This window comes from Mesoplodon bidens, assembly GCF_964165515.1.
Source record: "Mesoplodon bidens genome assembly, chromosome: 18".
Classification (NCBI taxonomy): Eukaryota; Metazoa; Chordata; class Mammalia; order Artiodactyla; family Ziphiidae; genus Mesoplodon; species Mesoplodon bidens.
In genome coordinates, this window is record NC_138175.1 from 54,413,134 (window position 1) to 54,430,325 (window position 17,192).

At 60.0% G+C, this 17,192-nt stretch overlaps 1 protein-coding gene across 1 annotated transcript; it reads right to left on the bottom strand.

Moving 5' to 3' along the window:
• Positions 1 to 3,372: 3,372 nt before the first annotated feature.
• Positions 3,373 to 12,840, bottom strand: KCNC3 (potassium voltage-gated channel subfamily C member 3; the record flags this gene model as incomplete). The annotated part of the gene is made up of 4 exons (XM_081216237.1): positions 3,373 to 5,131; positions 5,361 to 5,552; positions 6,737 to 7,844; positions 11,950 to 12,840. The coding sequence occupies 4 exons, from the start codon at positions 12,838 to 12,840 to the stop codon at positions 5,028 to 5,030; spliced, it is 2,295 nt and encodes a 764-aa protein (XP_081072363.1). The 3' UTR covers positions 3,373 to 5,027.
• Positions 12,841 to 17,192: the final 4,352 nt, after the last annotated feature.

Below are 17,192 nucleotides of genomic sequence, written 5' to 3' on the forward strand. Positions count from 1 at the left end.
CCGGGAAATGTCCAGAGTGTGGGAAGGATTTGGAGCATCCCAAAGGCTGAAAGTGAGCTGAAGGGCTGGATCAAGTCTTGGACGTCTGAGGTGCTGGGATGCAGCTCAGGGAATGGGTGGGTGGTGGGGCTTGGGCGGGGGTGGGGGTGGGGGGTGCGCGGTGCGGACAGTATCCGTGTGCAGAGGTTAAGTCCCAGGAGCGTGTGGGGATTTGGAGGATGCGGGATGCCAGACTCAGTCTCAGGAATTCTGGGGGCGATCCTCATGTGATGGGAATCTGGAGGGGGTGTTGGGGAATTTTGTGTGCTAGGGCCAGAGCATCCCAGGAATACTGGGATGGGAGGTCCGAGTCCATGCAGCAATACAGGCGAGCAAATCCCTGGGGGTGGGGTGGGGGGTGGGGGAGGAGGAGGAAAGAGTGAAATTCACCAGAGGGATGCTCCTAAAGGCTGAGGGAGCAGCTGTCCTCAGCCCACCCCTCCCCCCGTGCCTCCGCTTCTACCGTCTGAGCTCAGCTCCGGTTTTTGGCTTGGGTGACTGTTCCTGCTTCCCCCACATTGCTATATATTTTTTTTTTCGTGATGGGTTGCCCTCCTGGGGTGAAGGGTAGGAGGCTAGGAGGCTAGGAGACCCTCCGGTAGCTTAAAGGCCAGCCCGACCCACATGGAGGTCCCCACCCGCTTCCCAGAATGCCCCTTCCCTCGCACGCAGCATGCAGCCCCTGGCGGCTTATTGCTGAGGTGGAGTTGGAGAGGGCGGGGATCCAGTTTGGGGGAGGCATGCAGAGTAGTGGGGAGGCGCCCCAAAATGTAATTGATATAATTTGGGCGTATTTACACGAGTCGATTGCGGGGGGGTCCTATGGTTCATGGAGACCTGAGAAGGCTTTTTTTCAGGAGGGGCGAGTAGTTGGGGGGATGGGCTTTGGCTCCTCCCCCCCTCCATCCTGGGGGCCCAGGTGGAGGTGAGGGGCCCGGGGGTGTCTGCTGGCGTCGTCGTCTCGGTTGCATATTATTAATGACTGTTTGATTTTTTTTTTTAAACCCTTTCCCCCACCCCCCACCCCCAGCTCCTTTGACCTTCTTCCCTGTCACCCCCGAGTCCCCCCACGGGGGGGAGGGGAGCGCTAGAGGATGGAGGGCAGGGTTGGGGGAGCGCGGCGGGCGGCCCTGGGAGAGCCAGGGGGAGTGGCAAGGGGGGCGAGGCGCAGGGACACCCCGCTCAGGCCCGCGATGCTGCTCAGGCTGCGGGATTTCTCGTAACCTGGGGTGGGGGGCGAAGGGCAGAAACACGGGGAGGAAGCGAGGAGATAGGGGTGCAGGGGTAGGGTCCAACAGAGGGACCCCAAGACCGAGAGAAGCAGGAGGGAAACAGAAGGGATATGAGACGGAGAAAGAGAGAAGACAGAGACAGGAAAAGGCAGGAGACAGTAAGAGATGGAGAGGGCGAGTCAGAGAGAGAAGGCAGGTGACAGAGACGGTGAGGGAGACAGAGGATAAGAGACGGAGAGACAGACAACAAGACACAAAGTGACAGATGGCAAGAGACGGAGAGATGGACAGAGGCGGACCAAGGAGACGGAGAGAGAGAGAAGTGAACAAATTGGACAGTCAGTCGGCATCAAGGAGAAAGGTTCAGACATGGGGAGGGGGGAGAGACCCAGGGTTAGGAGGCGGGGTGGCAGCCACCGAGCCTCCCCCACCCTACCCCCACCGCGGCCCCCCTCAAATCCCCTCCCCCCTGTTGGCCCCCTTGTCTGAGGCAAAACGGTGGGGGGCAGCGAGGCAGATGGTGGGCAGCACGGGCGTGGGTGGAATGCCAGTGGGGGAGCAGCCGGTGGAGAGGCCTTGGGAGGGAATGGGTGGGGCTGCAGTGGGTAGGGGGCTAACCTAGATGTAGAGAGATGAAGACAGGCGGGTGGGGACGCTGTGAGGGGCTGAATGGAGCGCAAGTTGGCAGTGCCCCCTCCCTGGGCGGGGCGGGAGTGGTGCAGGAGGACAGCTCCAAGAGCAGTCTGATGAGGAGGGCAAGACAGCTGAAGGCTGTAATGGGGTATCTTTAAAGGGTCAAGAAGCCTTTAAACGAGAACCTTCTGATGGGAAGGTCCTGACAATGTCTGGATAGTCCAAGGGATCTAAGGATTTGGGGCACATGTGGGGTTTCTTGAAAACTTAGGAATGTCTGAAGAGTTCTGCCAGTGTCTGGGCTCTTCTAGGGCTTTGCTAGGCAGTACCAAGGGGTCTGTCTGCACGAGGGCATCTTGACTGACGGAGAGAGGGCCTGGGGGAGGTTGGAAGCCCAGTGTCTTGGGGACACCCCCTCCCAGCCATTCCCAATTGCTAACCTGGGGGGAAGGGGCAGGGGGGGACCGAGGGTCTCGCGAGGTCTCAGGCGGTGACAAGAGCTGGGGACAGAAATACACAGAGTCACGGGGGGGGGGAGGGTGGCCAGGGGGAACCCCCCAACACAGCCTCACTGTTGGGGGGACGGAGAAAAGCCGAGATCTCTTCCTCCTCTCTGGTGTTTTCCGGGGGAGGGGAGCAGTGAAATGGGGGCGGCCAGAGACATCAAATATGGAAGGAGCTTCCGGGGTGGCTGAGGGGGAAGGGGAGGATGAAGGAAGAGAGGAGGGGGAGGGCTGGGGAGGACGGGGGAGCTCGGGTCAGGTGCGGGAATCAGGTGGTTGGTGAGGGGAGACGAAGGGAGGGGTCATGGGGTGGGTGAGGGTCAGGTCAGGAGGAAGGATCTTGGTTGGGGGTGGAATAGTGGAGGGTGGGTCCTGGAGGAAGGTTAGAGAGGAAGGGAGGCACGTGGAAGGGGGAGGGACCCAGGACCTTGGGGGAGGGAGTTCAGTCAGCCCCATCAGCTCCAGCCATAATTTGAGTTCAATGAATGGATTTTGGCATCCGAGGCAAGAGAAGCAGAGAACTCCCCCCAGCTGCACCCCCCAGTCCTCCCTCACCCACATTCCCGAATCCTCCCCCCTCCCCCTGCCCCTCAATTCCATAGGGGCCCATCCAGACCTGGGAGTGGGGAACAAAGGGAGGTGGGTAACAGGACTGGGTGCAAGCAGGGGGTGGGGGGTGAGATGGGAGCAGGGAGGCAGGGGGTTGGTAATGAGATGAAAGTGGAGGATGATGGAGTTGGGGGGCGGGTTGCAACAAGGAGAGGTCCGGGGATGGAACAAGAAGAGCCAGACAGTCCCCTCTGGACTAGGAGCCCAGAAGCCTGGGTTCTTGTCCCCCATCTGCTCTGTGGCTGGGGGTTGGCCATGGACCTCCCTGAACTTCTGTAAAACAAGGGGGTTTAGATGCGGCTGTCCTTGGAGGCTCCCTAAGTCCTGTGGCATATACTTAGGCTGCGGGTAGGGATTCTTTAGGATGTATCTCTGTATTTCGAAGGGAGATTCCACAGGCATGTGTTGAATGAATAAGCGATGGATCAAATGCTTTCAGGTGGCCTCCCAACATCTTTAAGATCAAATCCAGCCTCTCACCATGGCCCAAAAAACCTTTCCCCCCAGACTCCTCCCCTCTCCCTTAGGCCACTCAGCTCCAGCCACACTTCCCTCCTCGCTGTTCCTTTAACAGACCAAGCTCATCCCACCTCAGCACCTCAGGCAGCACCTCAGGGCCTTTTCACTTGCTGTTTCTTCTGCCTGGCTGGAGCTTTTTCAACTTTCAAGTTTCATGTCACCTTCTCAGAAAGACTCTCACCCCTTAATCTGACCTGGCCAGAGTAATTATCCTCTTGTTTGTTTTCTGCTTCCTCCAATCATGGAGTGGCAGACATTTGCTGTAAAGGGCCAGATGGTCAATATTTTCGGGGCTCTGTGGGCCATACCATCTCGGTCGAAACTATTCCAGTCTGCGGTTGTAGACAGTGGCTGTGTTCCAATAAAGCTTTATTTACAAAACAGCTGGTGGACACATTTGGCCCATGGCTGTAGTATGTTGACCCAGGCTCTAGAGTAGCAACTCTGTGATGGCAGATTCTTGCTTTGTGCCCTGCTAAATCTCCAGTGCCTAGAATTCTACCCTCAATTAGTTGCTGCATGCATGCATGCATGAATGAATGAAGTTAGGGGTTAGCTGGGGTTGTTGCGAGGATTACAGAATATATGTTAGATTCCTGGCACATGGAACGTGCTTCGTTATGTTTGCTGAATAATTCATCTACTGTCTCCTTACTCTCTCCCTCACCTTCCCCACTGGCCAGTCCTGACCCTGCCCTCTTGACCCCTGCCCCCCCGACTCTCCCTGTCTCTTTCCTTCTTCTCCACCCCCATAGCCCTGACCCCAGCTCAGGCTTTGTCCTCTCCCCCTGGACCCTCATCCCAGCCTCCTCCCCAGCCTCCTGACCTGCAATCTCCTCACTCCAGTGCATCCTCACAAAGCCCTAGAGCAGACCCGCCCCTCCCCAGATCCGGGGACAAGGCTCCTCAGCCCAGCCCTGCTTTTCGGCCTCAGTTCTAGGTCTGTGTCTGCCTCTCCCCCAAACTGAGAGCTCATGGAGGGTGGGGGTGCGGTTGGATTGCTCACTGTTGAATCCCCTGGGCCTAGCACTGTGCCGGGAGCCCGTGTGTGCTTTGTAAGTGCTGGCCAATCCACAAGTGACTGGATGAGTGGCTGAGTCTTTCTCACCCCAACCTGCACCCAGAACAATGTCCTGGGTGTGTACCCCATTTTCTTGATTAAATAAACAAAAGCAAAACCAAGGGGGGAGGCAGGGAGAGAGATGTGGATGGGGCTGAGAATGGGGGTCAGTCGTAAGGGCGGGGAGGGAGGTCAGGCACATGGTGGGGAGGGTTGGGCTTAGTTCTAGGGGTTAGTGAGGGGCACCGCAGGTCCTGGGCAGGTGGGTGCGGCGCCAGTGTCAGGGCTGGGGGGTTAATTGGATGGAGCTGTTCGGAGTGAGGGGACAGGAATCTCGGTCAATGGGGGCTGCATGTTCTCAGATGGGTTAGTCAGGAGGGAGGGGGTTCAGAGGGTGGGGGTTACTTACCCTGGGGGGAGGGGGTTCGTCCACTAGGGGGATATCCAGGCTGCAGCGTTGGCGTTGAGGTCGGGCAAGAAGCTTGGGGGGCCTGGCTTACGCCAGTCTTGGGGGGGCAGTGGGGGAGCACCAGTGGCTGGGGGTGGGGGAAGAGGCCAGAGGGTCGGGGGGGACATGGAGATGGAATAAAGACAGGTGAAGGGTCAGTGGTGAGGAAATTTGGGGGAGGGCGTCTAAGAGGGAGGGAATTTGGGGCCAGGAGATGGGGGAAGTCCAGCACCTCCTCCCTCATCTCCCTCTCCTCCCCTCCCCTGGGGGAGGGGAGGAGAGGGAGGGTCCCAGGGGGCCAGTGGAGGGCACCTCACCTTTCCGGATGGAGCCATCAGGGGAAGGGGCATAGTCAGTGAGGAGGAAGCAGGCTCGGTCCCGGCTGTAGCGGCCCCGGCTCCCGGGGGTGATGGGGCTCTTGTCTTCTGGTGACATGGCGGGCTGGTCAATAGCCGGGCAGTCCTCGTGGGCAAGCGCAGCTGCTGCAGGGTCCCCGTTGGGGCGGGGATCTGTGTCCCGAGGGTCAGACAGAGACACAAAGGAGAGAGTGAGGTGTGGGAACTCAGGGAGGGCAAGGTCAGCAAGGAGAGGTGATGGAGGTGCAGGTTGTTAGGGGGTGTGGCTGGTGGGTTTGGGGAGCGGGTCCTGGGTGGGGAGGGTGTTGAGTGTTGGGAAGGACAACAGGGTAGGGAAGGGCGTTGAAGGCTAGGAAGTGGGGGTCAGGCGGGGTGTTGGGTTCTGAGAAGGGCAGGACTGAGGTAGGGTGTCGGGTGTTTGGAGGGACAGGGACGGGGGAAGGGGTGGTGGGGAAGTGAACTGGGTGCTGGGAAGGAGGCTGAGACAGAGTGGAGGGTGGGATGCTTGGTTGAAGTGGACCGAATAGGGCACAGCTGGGGAAGGGTGCATGGTTTGGGATAGGTTGGGAGGGCTGGCTGGGAGGGATGCAGGGGGCTGGGAGGCGGTAGTTTAGGGAGGGGTGTTGGGCGCTGGCAAGGGCACAGTGGGAGGCGTTGGGAAGGTGACAGATGAGGGGGGGGGAGGTGGGGGTCCCCCAGGCTCTGACTTTAGCTATTTTTAATTGGTGTGAAACTGGGTCAGCGGCTGAGGGAGCAAGATGGGGGCCGGGCGGCCCAGCTCCCTTTCTTGACCTACTTAAGGCATGGGGGTGGGGCCCCCCAGCCTCTCCCTTCCCCGGGACTGATGCCCCAATCACTGCCTCTGAGACACAGACTCCCCTGGGGGGAGAGATGAGCACAGGCTCAGTCAACTTTCCTCTCCCCTCACCTCCTTCATCAGACACTGCAACAGTGCCCTGGCCTCTGTCTCTGGCCCGATTCCCACGTGAGACTCTCTCCCTGTGCTCTGAACCGCCCCCCATCTCTCTTTCTCTGAGTCCCTCTCACCATATGGCTGATCACTCTGCCCCCCACCCCCCTGGTTCCCCTGAATACCTTAGCTGCAAGTCTGTCTCTCCCCAAAACTCTCTTTCACACGAAATCTCTGTTTCTCCATCACTGTCTATTTCCGTGCCTCTTCTCTGGCCTCGGCAATTGCTATTCACTTTCTTCTCTTCCGTCTCCGTTGCTGACCACCCCATCTCTCAGGAGTCTCAGCAACTACCTCCTGCCCCCCCTCACAAACTCCCCACCTCTGCCTGCGCCCCCCACCTCCACCCCTCGCGCCCCCTCCTCACCTGCCCGGTTGATCTCAATCACTTCCTCCTGAGCCAACGGGCAAGGCTCCCCAGGGGCAGGCAGAGGAGGCAGCCCCATGATCCCGAGCCCACCCGCTCCCCCCCTGAGCAGCCCGGGGTGCGTGTGGGGCCCTGGTGGGTAGGCGCCTGCCACAGTCACCCCCATGGAGGGCGGGGTGATGGGTGGTGGAGGGCTGATGCTGCCGCTGCTGTGGTGAGGATGGGGCGGGGGCGGTGGCGGCGGGTCGGGCTTGCAATAGTTGGGCGAGCCGGGCTGCGGGGGCCGGGGAATATGTTTATTCTTCTTCTTGGGCAGCTTCTGTTTGGCCATGGCCAGCGAATAGTACATGCCAAAGTTGTTGACAATGACGGGCACGGGCATGGCGATGGTGAGCACCCCAGCCAGGGCACACAGCGCCCCAACCAGCATCCCTGACCACGTCTTGGGGTACATGTCTCCGTAGCCCAGGGTTGTCATGGTGACCACGGCCCACCAGAAGCCGATGGGGATGTTCTTGAAGTAGGTGTGGTTGGAGCCCAGGATGTCATCGGGGTCAGCGCCAATGCGCTCAGCATAGTAGATCATAGTGGCGAAGATGAGCACACCAAGCGCCAGAAAGATGATGAGTAGCAGGAACTCATTGGTGCTGGCGCGGAGAGTGTGGCCCAGCACGCGCAGCCCCACGAAGTGCCGCGTGAGCTTGAAGATGCGCAGGATCCGGACAAAGCGGACGACCCGCAGGAAGCCCAGCACGTCTTTGGCGGCCTTGGAACTGAGGCCCGAGAGCCCCACCTCCAGATAGAAGGGCAGGATGGCCACACAGTCGATGATGTTGAGGCTGCTCTTGAGAAATTCCACCTTGTCTGGGCAGAAGGTGATGCGCATGAGAAACTCAAAGGTGAACCAGATGACGCACACACCCTCCACGTAGGTCAGGAAGGGCTCCGTCTCCACCTCCACATTGGTGATGTTCTCCGGCGGAGCCCCAGGGATCGGGGAGGCCTGTGTCACTGTCTTGTTGCTGATGTGGATGAAACCCTCGTGGGTCTCCAGGCAGAAGGTGGTGATGGAGATGAGGATGAAGAAGAGGGAGGCGAAGGCCACATACTGCGGGGCAGGACAGGAGAGAGAGGGCAAACGGTGACCCAGGCATCTGGTCAATTAGCCATCTCCCTGAGACCCTCCCAGGGGCCCCTTTCCCAGACACAAACTCCAGGGAAACCCAGGTGTCCCAACCCCAATGCCTCCATCCCTTCTTGCACCCTGTCCTCTCTAAATCTTGCAAAAGGATCCGAGGCAGCTCTCCCCCAGCTCGGGAGAAGAGCCGGCCCCAGCAGCAGCAGCAGATGGGCCACTTCTTTCCTGGAAACAGCAACTTCTGGCTCCTTGCCCTGTCTCCTAGACCATCCCCCCCCCCACCCTCCTGTTCCCTGTGTCGTATCTCAGGGGTCCCTGGCAGGGTCCAAGCATTCTGCTGGGGGATGTGGGTAGGGAGACTAAGATCATCCTGTGTCTCAGAGGCTTTGGGGCTTAGCTTGGAGCTGAGGGAAGGCGAAGGGGAGAAGGTGGGTCGAAGGCAGAACCAGGAGGTGGTTAAGAGTAAGAAAGCCTGGGTTTGAATCCAGCTTTTCCCTGCCTAATTGGGCAAGGAGATTAACCTTTCTGAACCTCAAACTTTTTACAGGATTATTGTAAGGATTACATTAGATGAGTATACAAAGGGCCTGACTTCAAAACCAGTGCTTGGTCTAGTGTTTGGAACTTAGTAAGGCTTGAGCCGTTATTAGGGTGTTGGGGCATCAGTTAAAGGTTGAGGCCTCAGACAGGTGCCGGTGTTTAAGGACCTTGATGCTAATGACTGGGTCTCAGAAAAGGGAGAAGGCTGGGTGAGGCCCTCACCCTGAGAGAACAGCACAGAGTTGGACCCACAGAGGGGAGGAGGGGTGTTAGGTCCCTGAAGGAAGAAGGAAGTGAAGGGTCAAGACTGAAAAAAGGGAAGATGATAGGGGTGGGGTTTAAGGCTCTGGAAAGGAAGGGAATGTCAGGGGCTTGAACATAGGGCAAGGGGAGAGGGCAGGGCTAGGCCCAAGGAGAGGTGAAGGGGCTTGTCAGAGGTTCAGAGATATGGGGGCGGGGGTGCCTGGTTCATTTCAAGTTGGGGAAGGACCAGTGTCCTGAGCCCAATGGTGTGGGTTTTGATGAAGGCCTTGAGAGGAGACATGGTCAAGATCTTGGAGAAGGCCCCTAGAAATTGTAGTTGGCTTTATCAGATACGTAGAAGGGAGGTGGAAGGAGTGGGGTTAGTCCTTAGAGAAGGAAGCGGATGGGCTTTGAGGGAGAGGGGGCTTTAATCAGATGGGTAGAGGAGAGAGAGCCTGGGGTGCAGAGAAGAGAGGAGAGCCAGAGTTGGCTCCCGGGCCAGCACTGTCCCTCTCTGCACTCTCTTTCCTCCACGGGATGGGGGGCAAGGTCCGGGCTTGGGAGACCTTGACTTTCATCTGAAGTGCAGAGCCGAGAGGCGGGCCAGCGTCCGCCTCACAGATGACCCTAGATGCTGGGGTGGGCTAGGGGCTCAACTCTGGCCCTCTGCCCCGCCCCCTCTTCGTTTCTCCGCAGTGGTTTAAGAGGCCGGAGGCCTCCGCAGAGCGCATGCCTGGTGCTCCCCCGCCCCCCTCCGAGCCGGGCGCAGGGCGCAGGTTGCGGCACCGCAGTGGGGGCGGGCCGGATGGACCAGGGGGCGGGGCGCGCGGGGGGCAGCACCACGGACAGCTCCCCCACCGCAGTGCGCAGCCGCAAGGCCTGAGCGCGGTCTTAACCCACTCCAGGCCGTTGCCGAGCAGGCAGCGCGCAGCCGCAGTGCCGCTTCACAGCGGGAGGCCACAGGCCAGTAGCTTGATTAACTCCTTCCCTCCCGGGACACAGAAAGAAAGGTGGGCACCCGTCGCAGTGCGCAGCTTAGAAGCTGGACAGCGTCAGGACCCCCTTGTCCAGAGATGCTTCAAAAGCAAAAGGGGTAGGAGGGCATGGAGTCCCTGTGAGAAGGAAAGAGGAGAGTATGGGGAGAGGAGTGAGGGGGAGGTAGAGCCGGACCCTCCACTGTGCGTTGGCCTCAACTCTCAACTCTCAACTCTCATTTGGCGGCTAGAAGATGCTTGGCGCTACGTGGACACTCAAAACACATCCGTAAAGTAAATGAATGTCCCCGTAGCTGTCCCAGACCCCGAGCTTCACCTCAGAACACTTCAATGGGGTCACAGGAGGGAAGGGCTCCCCAGGCCATGGGGGGAGGGTGCCGCTCAGAGGCCTGAGGGGGCATATAGGGCCACGTCCTATCTGCACCTCCTCTCCCCCACCTCCCCCCACCCAACCCCAAATCTTGCCAACTCAGCGCTTCCCGGGGACCAAACTTTATGCGGTGCCTCCGGCCCCCCTCCCCCTCGCTCCCTCCCCCAGTGCAAATGCGGCACTGCGGGTCCTCCGTGTCCTTCCCGGCCCAGGACGCGGCACGGTGGGGGGAGGGTGCCGGACCGCCTCCTCCGGGTGTTTGGGTCCCCAGGAGGCTAGAAAGGGGGCTGGAGTCTCTCCTCTTTCCCTCCTCTCTCTAATTTCCCACCCCCCATCTTGAACTGTCCTCTCTTCTCCAACACAGGGAGGAAGTTAAGAGGAGGAAGAGGTTCAAATGAGAACCAGGGGGAAGGGTAGCTATTAGCCCGGGAAGTTACAGATGTTTGAGGAAAGTTTTTTTTGGGGGAGAGACGAAGAGAGCTTTGGGGGAAATACGGAATTTTGAGAGAGATAAGACTGGAGAGAGGAGAAGGCTGGAGTGTGGGCTCTTTGGTTCACTTCGCGGGGGGCGGAGGGGGGTCTGAGAGGCCCAGTCCTGTGCTTTGGAATGGGTAGTGGTGGGGGGCGTTAGGAAAGGGGAAGTGAGCAGGGCTTGGGGAGGGAGGTCAGGTGGAAAGATACCAAGGTAGGTCAGAAAGATCTGGGAGCTATTTTGAGGAGGAAGCTTTGGGGCTGATAACTTGAGGAGGGTCCCCAGGATTGAGGTTAGGTGAAGTTCTGGAGCGGGAAGGAAAGTCATTTACCCACTAGGAAAGAGGCTGGGAGGCTGAGGGTGGGGGGAGGGTGTCCCAGAGATAGAGAGTGGGCTATGCAGTTTAAAGATGAAGGAAGAAGCTGGGAGAATCTGTGGATGAGAGAGAAGCTATTCTGGAGGGCATATGGGAAGTTCTGGAGAGGAAAGGCATATCATGGGGGTTCAGGACTCTTCTGGAGACACTGAGGAGGAGTGTGAAAGCCTTGGGGGAAGTCTGGAGCTGTATGGGGAAATCCTCGGGAGGGGAGTTGGTGTGGAGGATGCAGGAAGGGATGTGAACACAGAGGGGGCGGCAGGGTCCCAGGAGAGAAGATGCCCCAAGACTGTTGCAGTGAGGGGGAAGTATCCTAGCCAGAGCAAGTGGTGTGGAGGTTCAGAGGAGTCCAGGGGACTCTGAGATTGGGGTGGGAACTATTCTGAGACTTTAAGGGCAGAATAAGCAAGGGGGGTTCAAAGGTAACCAGGAGACTCAGACTTGGAGAGAGGGAGGGGATGTGGAGACGGGCAGAAGGAGAATCAGAGGTGTTGGGAGAGGCTTCAGGACTCAAGGCTGGAAGCTGGAGAGCAGGCTGCAGAGGGTCTGCAGGGGGTGGAGACAGTATTCACAGGGCCTGGGACACTTTGAGGGTCAGGAAGAGATGTCTTCTGAGGATCTAAGGAGGTCCAAGAAACTGAGGGCTGGACAAGGGTCTTCTGAGGGTCTGAGGGGTGGCCAAGAGAGGTGAGAAGAGGTTAAAAGGGGCTAGGAAGACTCAGGGTTGAGGAAATGTCTTCTGAGGGCCTCAGGAGGGGTCCGGGAAAGGCAGATGTGGGGTTGTTCAGGGGGTGTGTTTAAGAGATTCACGGTCGGAAAGGAAGTTTCTAAGGGCCTACGATGGCCTAGATAAGCAGGGTGGGGTTTAGAGAGGCCTGGAGTATTTTGAAGGTTGCAGAGAGACCTTCTGAGGATCTGGGGATGGCCGGGAGAGGGGGGTGCGTTCAGAGTACGGGAGACTAAGAGTCTGGGAGGCCGAGAGACCAGGAAGGGCTGGGAAGGGCCAGGGATTAAGGGCGAGGATGGGGCGTTTCTGAGGGTCTAAGGGAGGGGGATGGGGGCTCCGAGAGCACGCTCACCCTGGCGGCCCGCGACGAGTAGGGGTCCTCGAAGAGCGCCCACACGCGGGGCTGCCAGCGGCGCCACCACGTGCCGCCCGCGCCGCCCGCGCCCCCTGGCGGGCCCCCGGCGCCGCCGCCAGCGTCCTGGAAGCAGAGGCGCTTGAGCTCGCCGCCCGCGCCGTCCAGGCCGCCGCCGCCCGCGCCCGCCTCGTCGTCCAGGCCCGCGTCATGGGCGCCCGCAGCGTTGGCAGCGTTGGCGGCGCCCGAGGGGTCGGGTGCCTCGAAGGAGTCGAGCGCTTCCTCGGCGTCCCGGTGCTGCCGGTAGGTCATCCAGCAGCAGGCCTCCACGTCGGTCTCGTCGATGCCCCAAAAGCCGAGCTCCTCCTCGAAGAGCGGCCCGCACACGTCGGCCGGGCAGTGCAGCTTGCCAGTGCGGTAGTAGTTGAGCACGTAGGCGAAGACACCCGGATGCCGGTCAAAGAAGAACTCGTCGGCGCCCGGGTCGTAGTCGAAGCGCGCCGCCGCCTCGGGCTCCGTCAAGCCGGCCAGCCGCGTCCCCGGCAGGGTGCGCAGCGTCGAGCGGTACGTCTCATGGCGCACGCCGCCCACGTTGATCACGATCTTGCCACTGTCGCCACCGCCGCCGCCGTGCCGCCCCATGGCCGCCGCCGGCAGCCCGGGGCATGGCTCGGCGCGCCGGCCCCCGGGCCCGCGGGGTGCCGGGGGGCCCGCCGGGGACGCGGCGGGGCCGGGCTGCGCAGGCTGCTGCTGCTGCTGCAGCGGCGGCGGTGGCGGTGGCGGCGGGGGCAGCGGCAGCGGGGACTCGGACGTTTGCGGCGGCGACACCGGCTGCTGTTTGCTGGACCCCAGGCGCCCGCGGAAGGATGAGACGCAGACTGAGCTCAGCATTGGATGGGGGGCGGAGAGGGAGGGGCGGGGTCTCAGGAGGAGGGGCCGCAGGGGAGAGAGATGTGATTGGGTGAGAGGAGGTGATGGAGGGAGGGGGCGGGACCGCAGGGAGGGAGAAACTGAATTGATTGGCCTGGAAAGAGTTGGGGGGCGGGGCTAAAGCTGAGAGAAGGGTCCGGACTCCCAACTCTGCCTAGCTGGTCGGGGCGGGGCCGCAGATGGAACACACCGATTGGGTCTTTCTGAGATAAGGGGCGGGGCCGAGAGAGGTGTTAAGGTGGGATGGGAGGCTGAAGTTGCCTGGTTTGGCAGCACTGGGAGAACAGAGGAGGCGGGGCTAAATATAAGAAAGAGATCTGTTAGAACTAAGAAAAGGAGCGGGTCGGCAGAGGAAGGGGACAGGTCCGAGCTATTTAAAGGGGCCTGACTGTCCGTGACTGACGGAGTCAGGGGCAGGGCCACAATCGGGGCGGCCGTCTGGATTGCATAGAGACGGACCTAAAGAGCCGGCAAGCACTACCCGGTGAAGTGGGGCAGATGGAGACTGCCGGGTTGAGCTCCTAACATTGATTGGACGGCGCAGAGCGGATCTTAAGAAGAGGCAGCGCCACAGAAATTAGAAACAGTCCTAATTGGGCTGGGAGAGTGAGTGGGCGGGACTGAATGAGGGGCGGGAACTGGAAATGGAGAGTGGCACTAGACTGGACTGAAAGGGGACACGGCAAGGGGAACAGGGACTGAGACCCAGAGAGAAGGGGCGGGAATGGGCGAGGCCTGGAAACCTGAGAGCTTCTGGCTAGGACTAAGGGAGAAGGCGAGGTAAAGGAGCAGGGTCGGAGCTGCAAACTCGGCCCGATTAGCCGGGGCTGGGCCGGGAGAATGTCAGGAAGGATGCGGAGGGACTGCGGGAGGTGGGTGGGATCTACGAATGGTAAAAAAACGTCTTGTATGGGCTGTGGAAAGGCAAGACTAAGGGAGGAACGGGGCTTTAAGGGATTTGAAAGCAACCAGGCTAGGTGGGGGCGGGGCAGGGCCAAGAGTGTAGAGAATGGCTAAGGAAAAGGTGAGACCTGCAGAGTACAAAGCTACCGGGATGGACGGAGCGGTGGGGCCTAGAACGGGAAGTCTTGGGGGCCAGAGAACCTGGGAAATAGTTCTAAGGGTCAGCAGGGCCTTAGAAGGGGGAACGAGGTGAGGGAAAGTGGGCGAGGTCTAGATAACGGCGGACTGCAGCCAGCAGAACCAAGGGATGGATGAGAACTGGTAAGGAGAGTCTTAAGAGAGGCGGAGGGGAGAAACCAAAAGGCCGGGAAACAGTCTAGGCTGAGGCAATAGGCGGGGCCAATGGGAAATTGGGCGGGATTAGGTTTCAGAGAGTCCTGGTGGGAGGGCAGAAAGTTGGGGCGGGGCCAATGGTGGGCGGGGCCAGAACTAGGCGGACGGCCCCGGAGCCGGTCAGGCCCCGCCCCCTGGGCTGGACTGGGCCCCCGGTGGTAGAGCGCAGGCGCGGGGGCTGGGGCGGGGCCAGCGGCTGCGGTTGGGGCTGCGGCGGCAGGGCGCTGTGCCTGTGGGAAGGAAGTGGGCGGGTCAGGGGCTGGGGGGTCCCAGGTCTGCACTGTTCCCAGCCCGCCGCCTCCCTCTGCAGGAACGGTGGCTGGTTGGTATCGCCTCCCTCTCCACCCCGACTCCCGCTTCTGTGTCTCTTAGTGTCTCTTTTTCTCCCCTTTTCTGAATATTTGTCCCCCCGTCTCTGCCCTTACTCCTTTGAGGCTCTGGCGCCTCCTTACTCTCTGCGCTCCCTCTGGTTCTCTGTCCCATTGTTCTCTGAATCTGTCCCCCTCCTTCTGAGTCTTGCCCCTCTTCTCTCTAAGCCTCAGTCTCCTGTCCCCCGACTGTGTCTCGATCTCCCCACCCCCAGTCTCATCTTGACCTCTGTACCTTTTTCTCGGATTTGCCTCTCTCTGGGTCTCTGTTCCCTCCAGTCTCTGTCCCTCCTCTTTGTGTCTCTGTCCTCCACTCCCCCCCGCCATCCCAGGGTCGGCTCCCTCCTCCCTCTGGTCTCTGCCCATCCATCTGGGTCTCTGTCCCCCTAGCTCTTGTTCTTTGACTACCTCCTTCCCCGTGTCTTTTTCCCCTCCTCCGTCTCTTTCCCCCCTCTGTCACTGCCTTTTCTCTTTCTGTCCTTTTTCTTTCTTTTCCTTTCCTGGGCCTCTATCCCCCACCCCCACCCCGTGCCTCTTTCACCCCTTTCTGAATCCCTGTCCCTCTTTTTCTGGGTCTCTGTCCCCACTTCTTTGGGGCTCTGTCCTGCTGTCCTTCAGTCTCTGTCCCTCCCTCTGGATTTCTGTCCCTTTCTCTCAGGCTCCCACCGCATCACCGTCTCTAATCCTCAACTGGCCTGGACTCGAGGCTGCGTCACTGCAGAGAGTTGCAGAAGTGGGGCCCGTCCTGCGGACCAGGGAGGTAGTTTACCTCAACTCCCCCCACCCCTAGACCTGGGTTCCCCCACTGCCCCCGATCCACTGTTCTCAGGCAGTCCTCAAGCCCCCGTGGGACCCAGGACGGTAGAGAAAAGACATCGGGGCTTCCTACTCTTCTCTGCCCCGGATTCTGGTGTATCCCCAGGCAGAAGCAGTGAATCCTGAGGTGAGGGAATGGGCTTGGGTTGAGTGAGGCTTCTAGGCAGGTGGCGCGTGGGGGTGGATGCTGGGGCCGGGGTTGGGTGGGCACTAGGAGCTGGGAGTAAGGGCTAGGGTAAGGACCTAAGGCAGCCATCCTCCCTTATACCCTCCCCCCACCCCACCCAACTCTACTTTTCTCTTCTGCCTTTGATAGCAGCCAGGCGCGGGATCAAGTCACCAAACCAGCGTTTTTGCGGAGGTCAGAAGATGTGGGAGAAGGTGCGGGCTGGGGCAAAGGGAAGGGGGGAAGGCAGGGATGGGGTGGGGGGAAGGAGCGAGGAGGCTGGAATAGGGGAGAATAGGGAATGAGACGGAATTAGAGACCGTGGGATTGGGGGAAGAGGCTCGGTCAAGGATGATCCAGACTCCCTCAGGCCCTGGGAAATTCGGATGCCGTCACTCCCACATTGCCCTCTCCAGGCCCCACCAGGGTATGTGGGGATTTGTGAGCCTGAATTCTCCACCCATAGGGGAGGCTTCTGGAGGCATAATGAGGGCTTGGGTTATGGGACACCCAGCTCGGCAAACAGACCAGAGGGACGTGGACTCGATTTTTGGCGACGGACACCAGGGGAGGGGAGGCCAATGTCTGTTCACGTCTTCAGACCCTTTCCCCATCCCTCCTCCTTCCCAGTCTATCTCTTCTCAGGCCTTCAAGGCACAAAATTCCTGAAAGCCCCAGACTCTCACCTCAGTCACCCTTGGCGCCCCCTCCTAACTCTCCCTCCCCCATTCCCCAAAGCCCTGGAATTGGGGAAGGGTCTTCCCCTTCCTGACTTCCAAGACCCCTTCCTTGTTCCTCCGCCCCCATTCCTATCAGTTCTAAATCCAGGAAAGACGATCTTCCAGGCACTAAAGCTGAAAATGTGGGGACTCTCTGCCTACGATCCTTGGTCCCCCGAGACCCTCCAATTACCTCTCCGCTGTAACCTTTGAGTCCTCCTCTCCCGAGTCCCCCGCCTCCAAAACTGGGATTTAGGCTGTCTTACCGCCCCCGGACCCTGTGCCTTCTCCCCCTCCCCCGTACTCACCCCAAGTCGAGGCGGGGCGGGGATGGGGGAATCCGAGATTGGCGATGGGGGGAGGGGTGACCCAGCCCCGCAGCTCTGGGCAGCGAGAGGCTGCGGAGGGGGGTAGTGACATCATCGCCGGAAGAGGGGCAGCTCAGCTCCCCCCAACCCGGGGAGCCCCAAGGGTAGAGAAGAAGAACAGGAGATTAAGTGTGAGGGAATGGTATCCCCTCCCCTTAGAACAAGGGTTGGAAAACCCTTTACGATTTCAGCCACCCCCCACTGCCACCTGTCGCTGCCGTCGCGACCTGTCGCCTCCCACGCGTGTTGTGGCTGCGCCCGCCCCCGTTAGGACGTGAACACCGCCTAGACTACAACGTCCGTGATGCTCCGCGGCGTCGAGTGCCTTTGAGGAGAGGCAGTGTAGGCGAGGGGCTTCATGGGCTTCGTAGTATAGGACCCTCGCACCAGTGTGCGCCTTGGAGAGGAGTGATACCTTTCTCCTTCCTTTCTTTCTCAACTCCAGAGAGCCGGACACTAACTTTTTTCTGAAAAAAATCACGCGCTTAAAAAAAAAAGGGTGGGGGGCTTCCCTGGTGGCGCAGTGGTTGAGAGTCTGCCTGCCGATGCAGGGGACACGGGTTCGTGCCCCGGTCCGGGA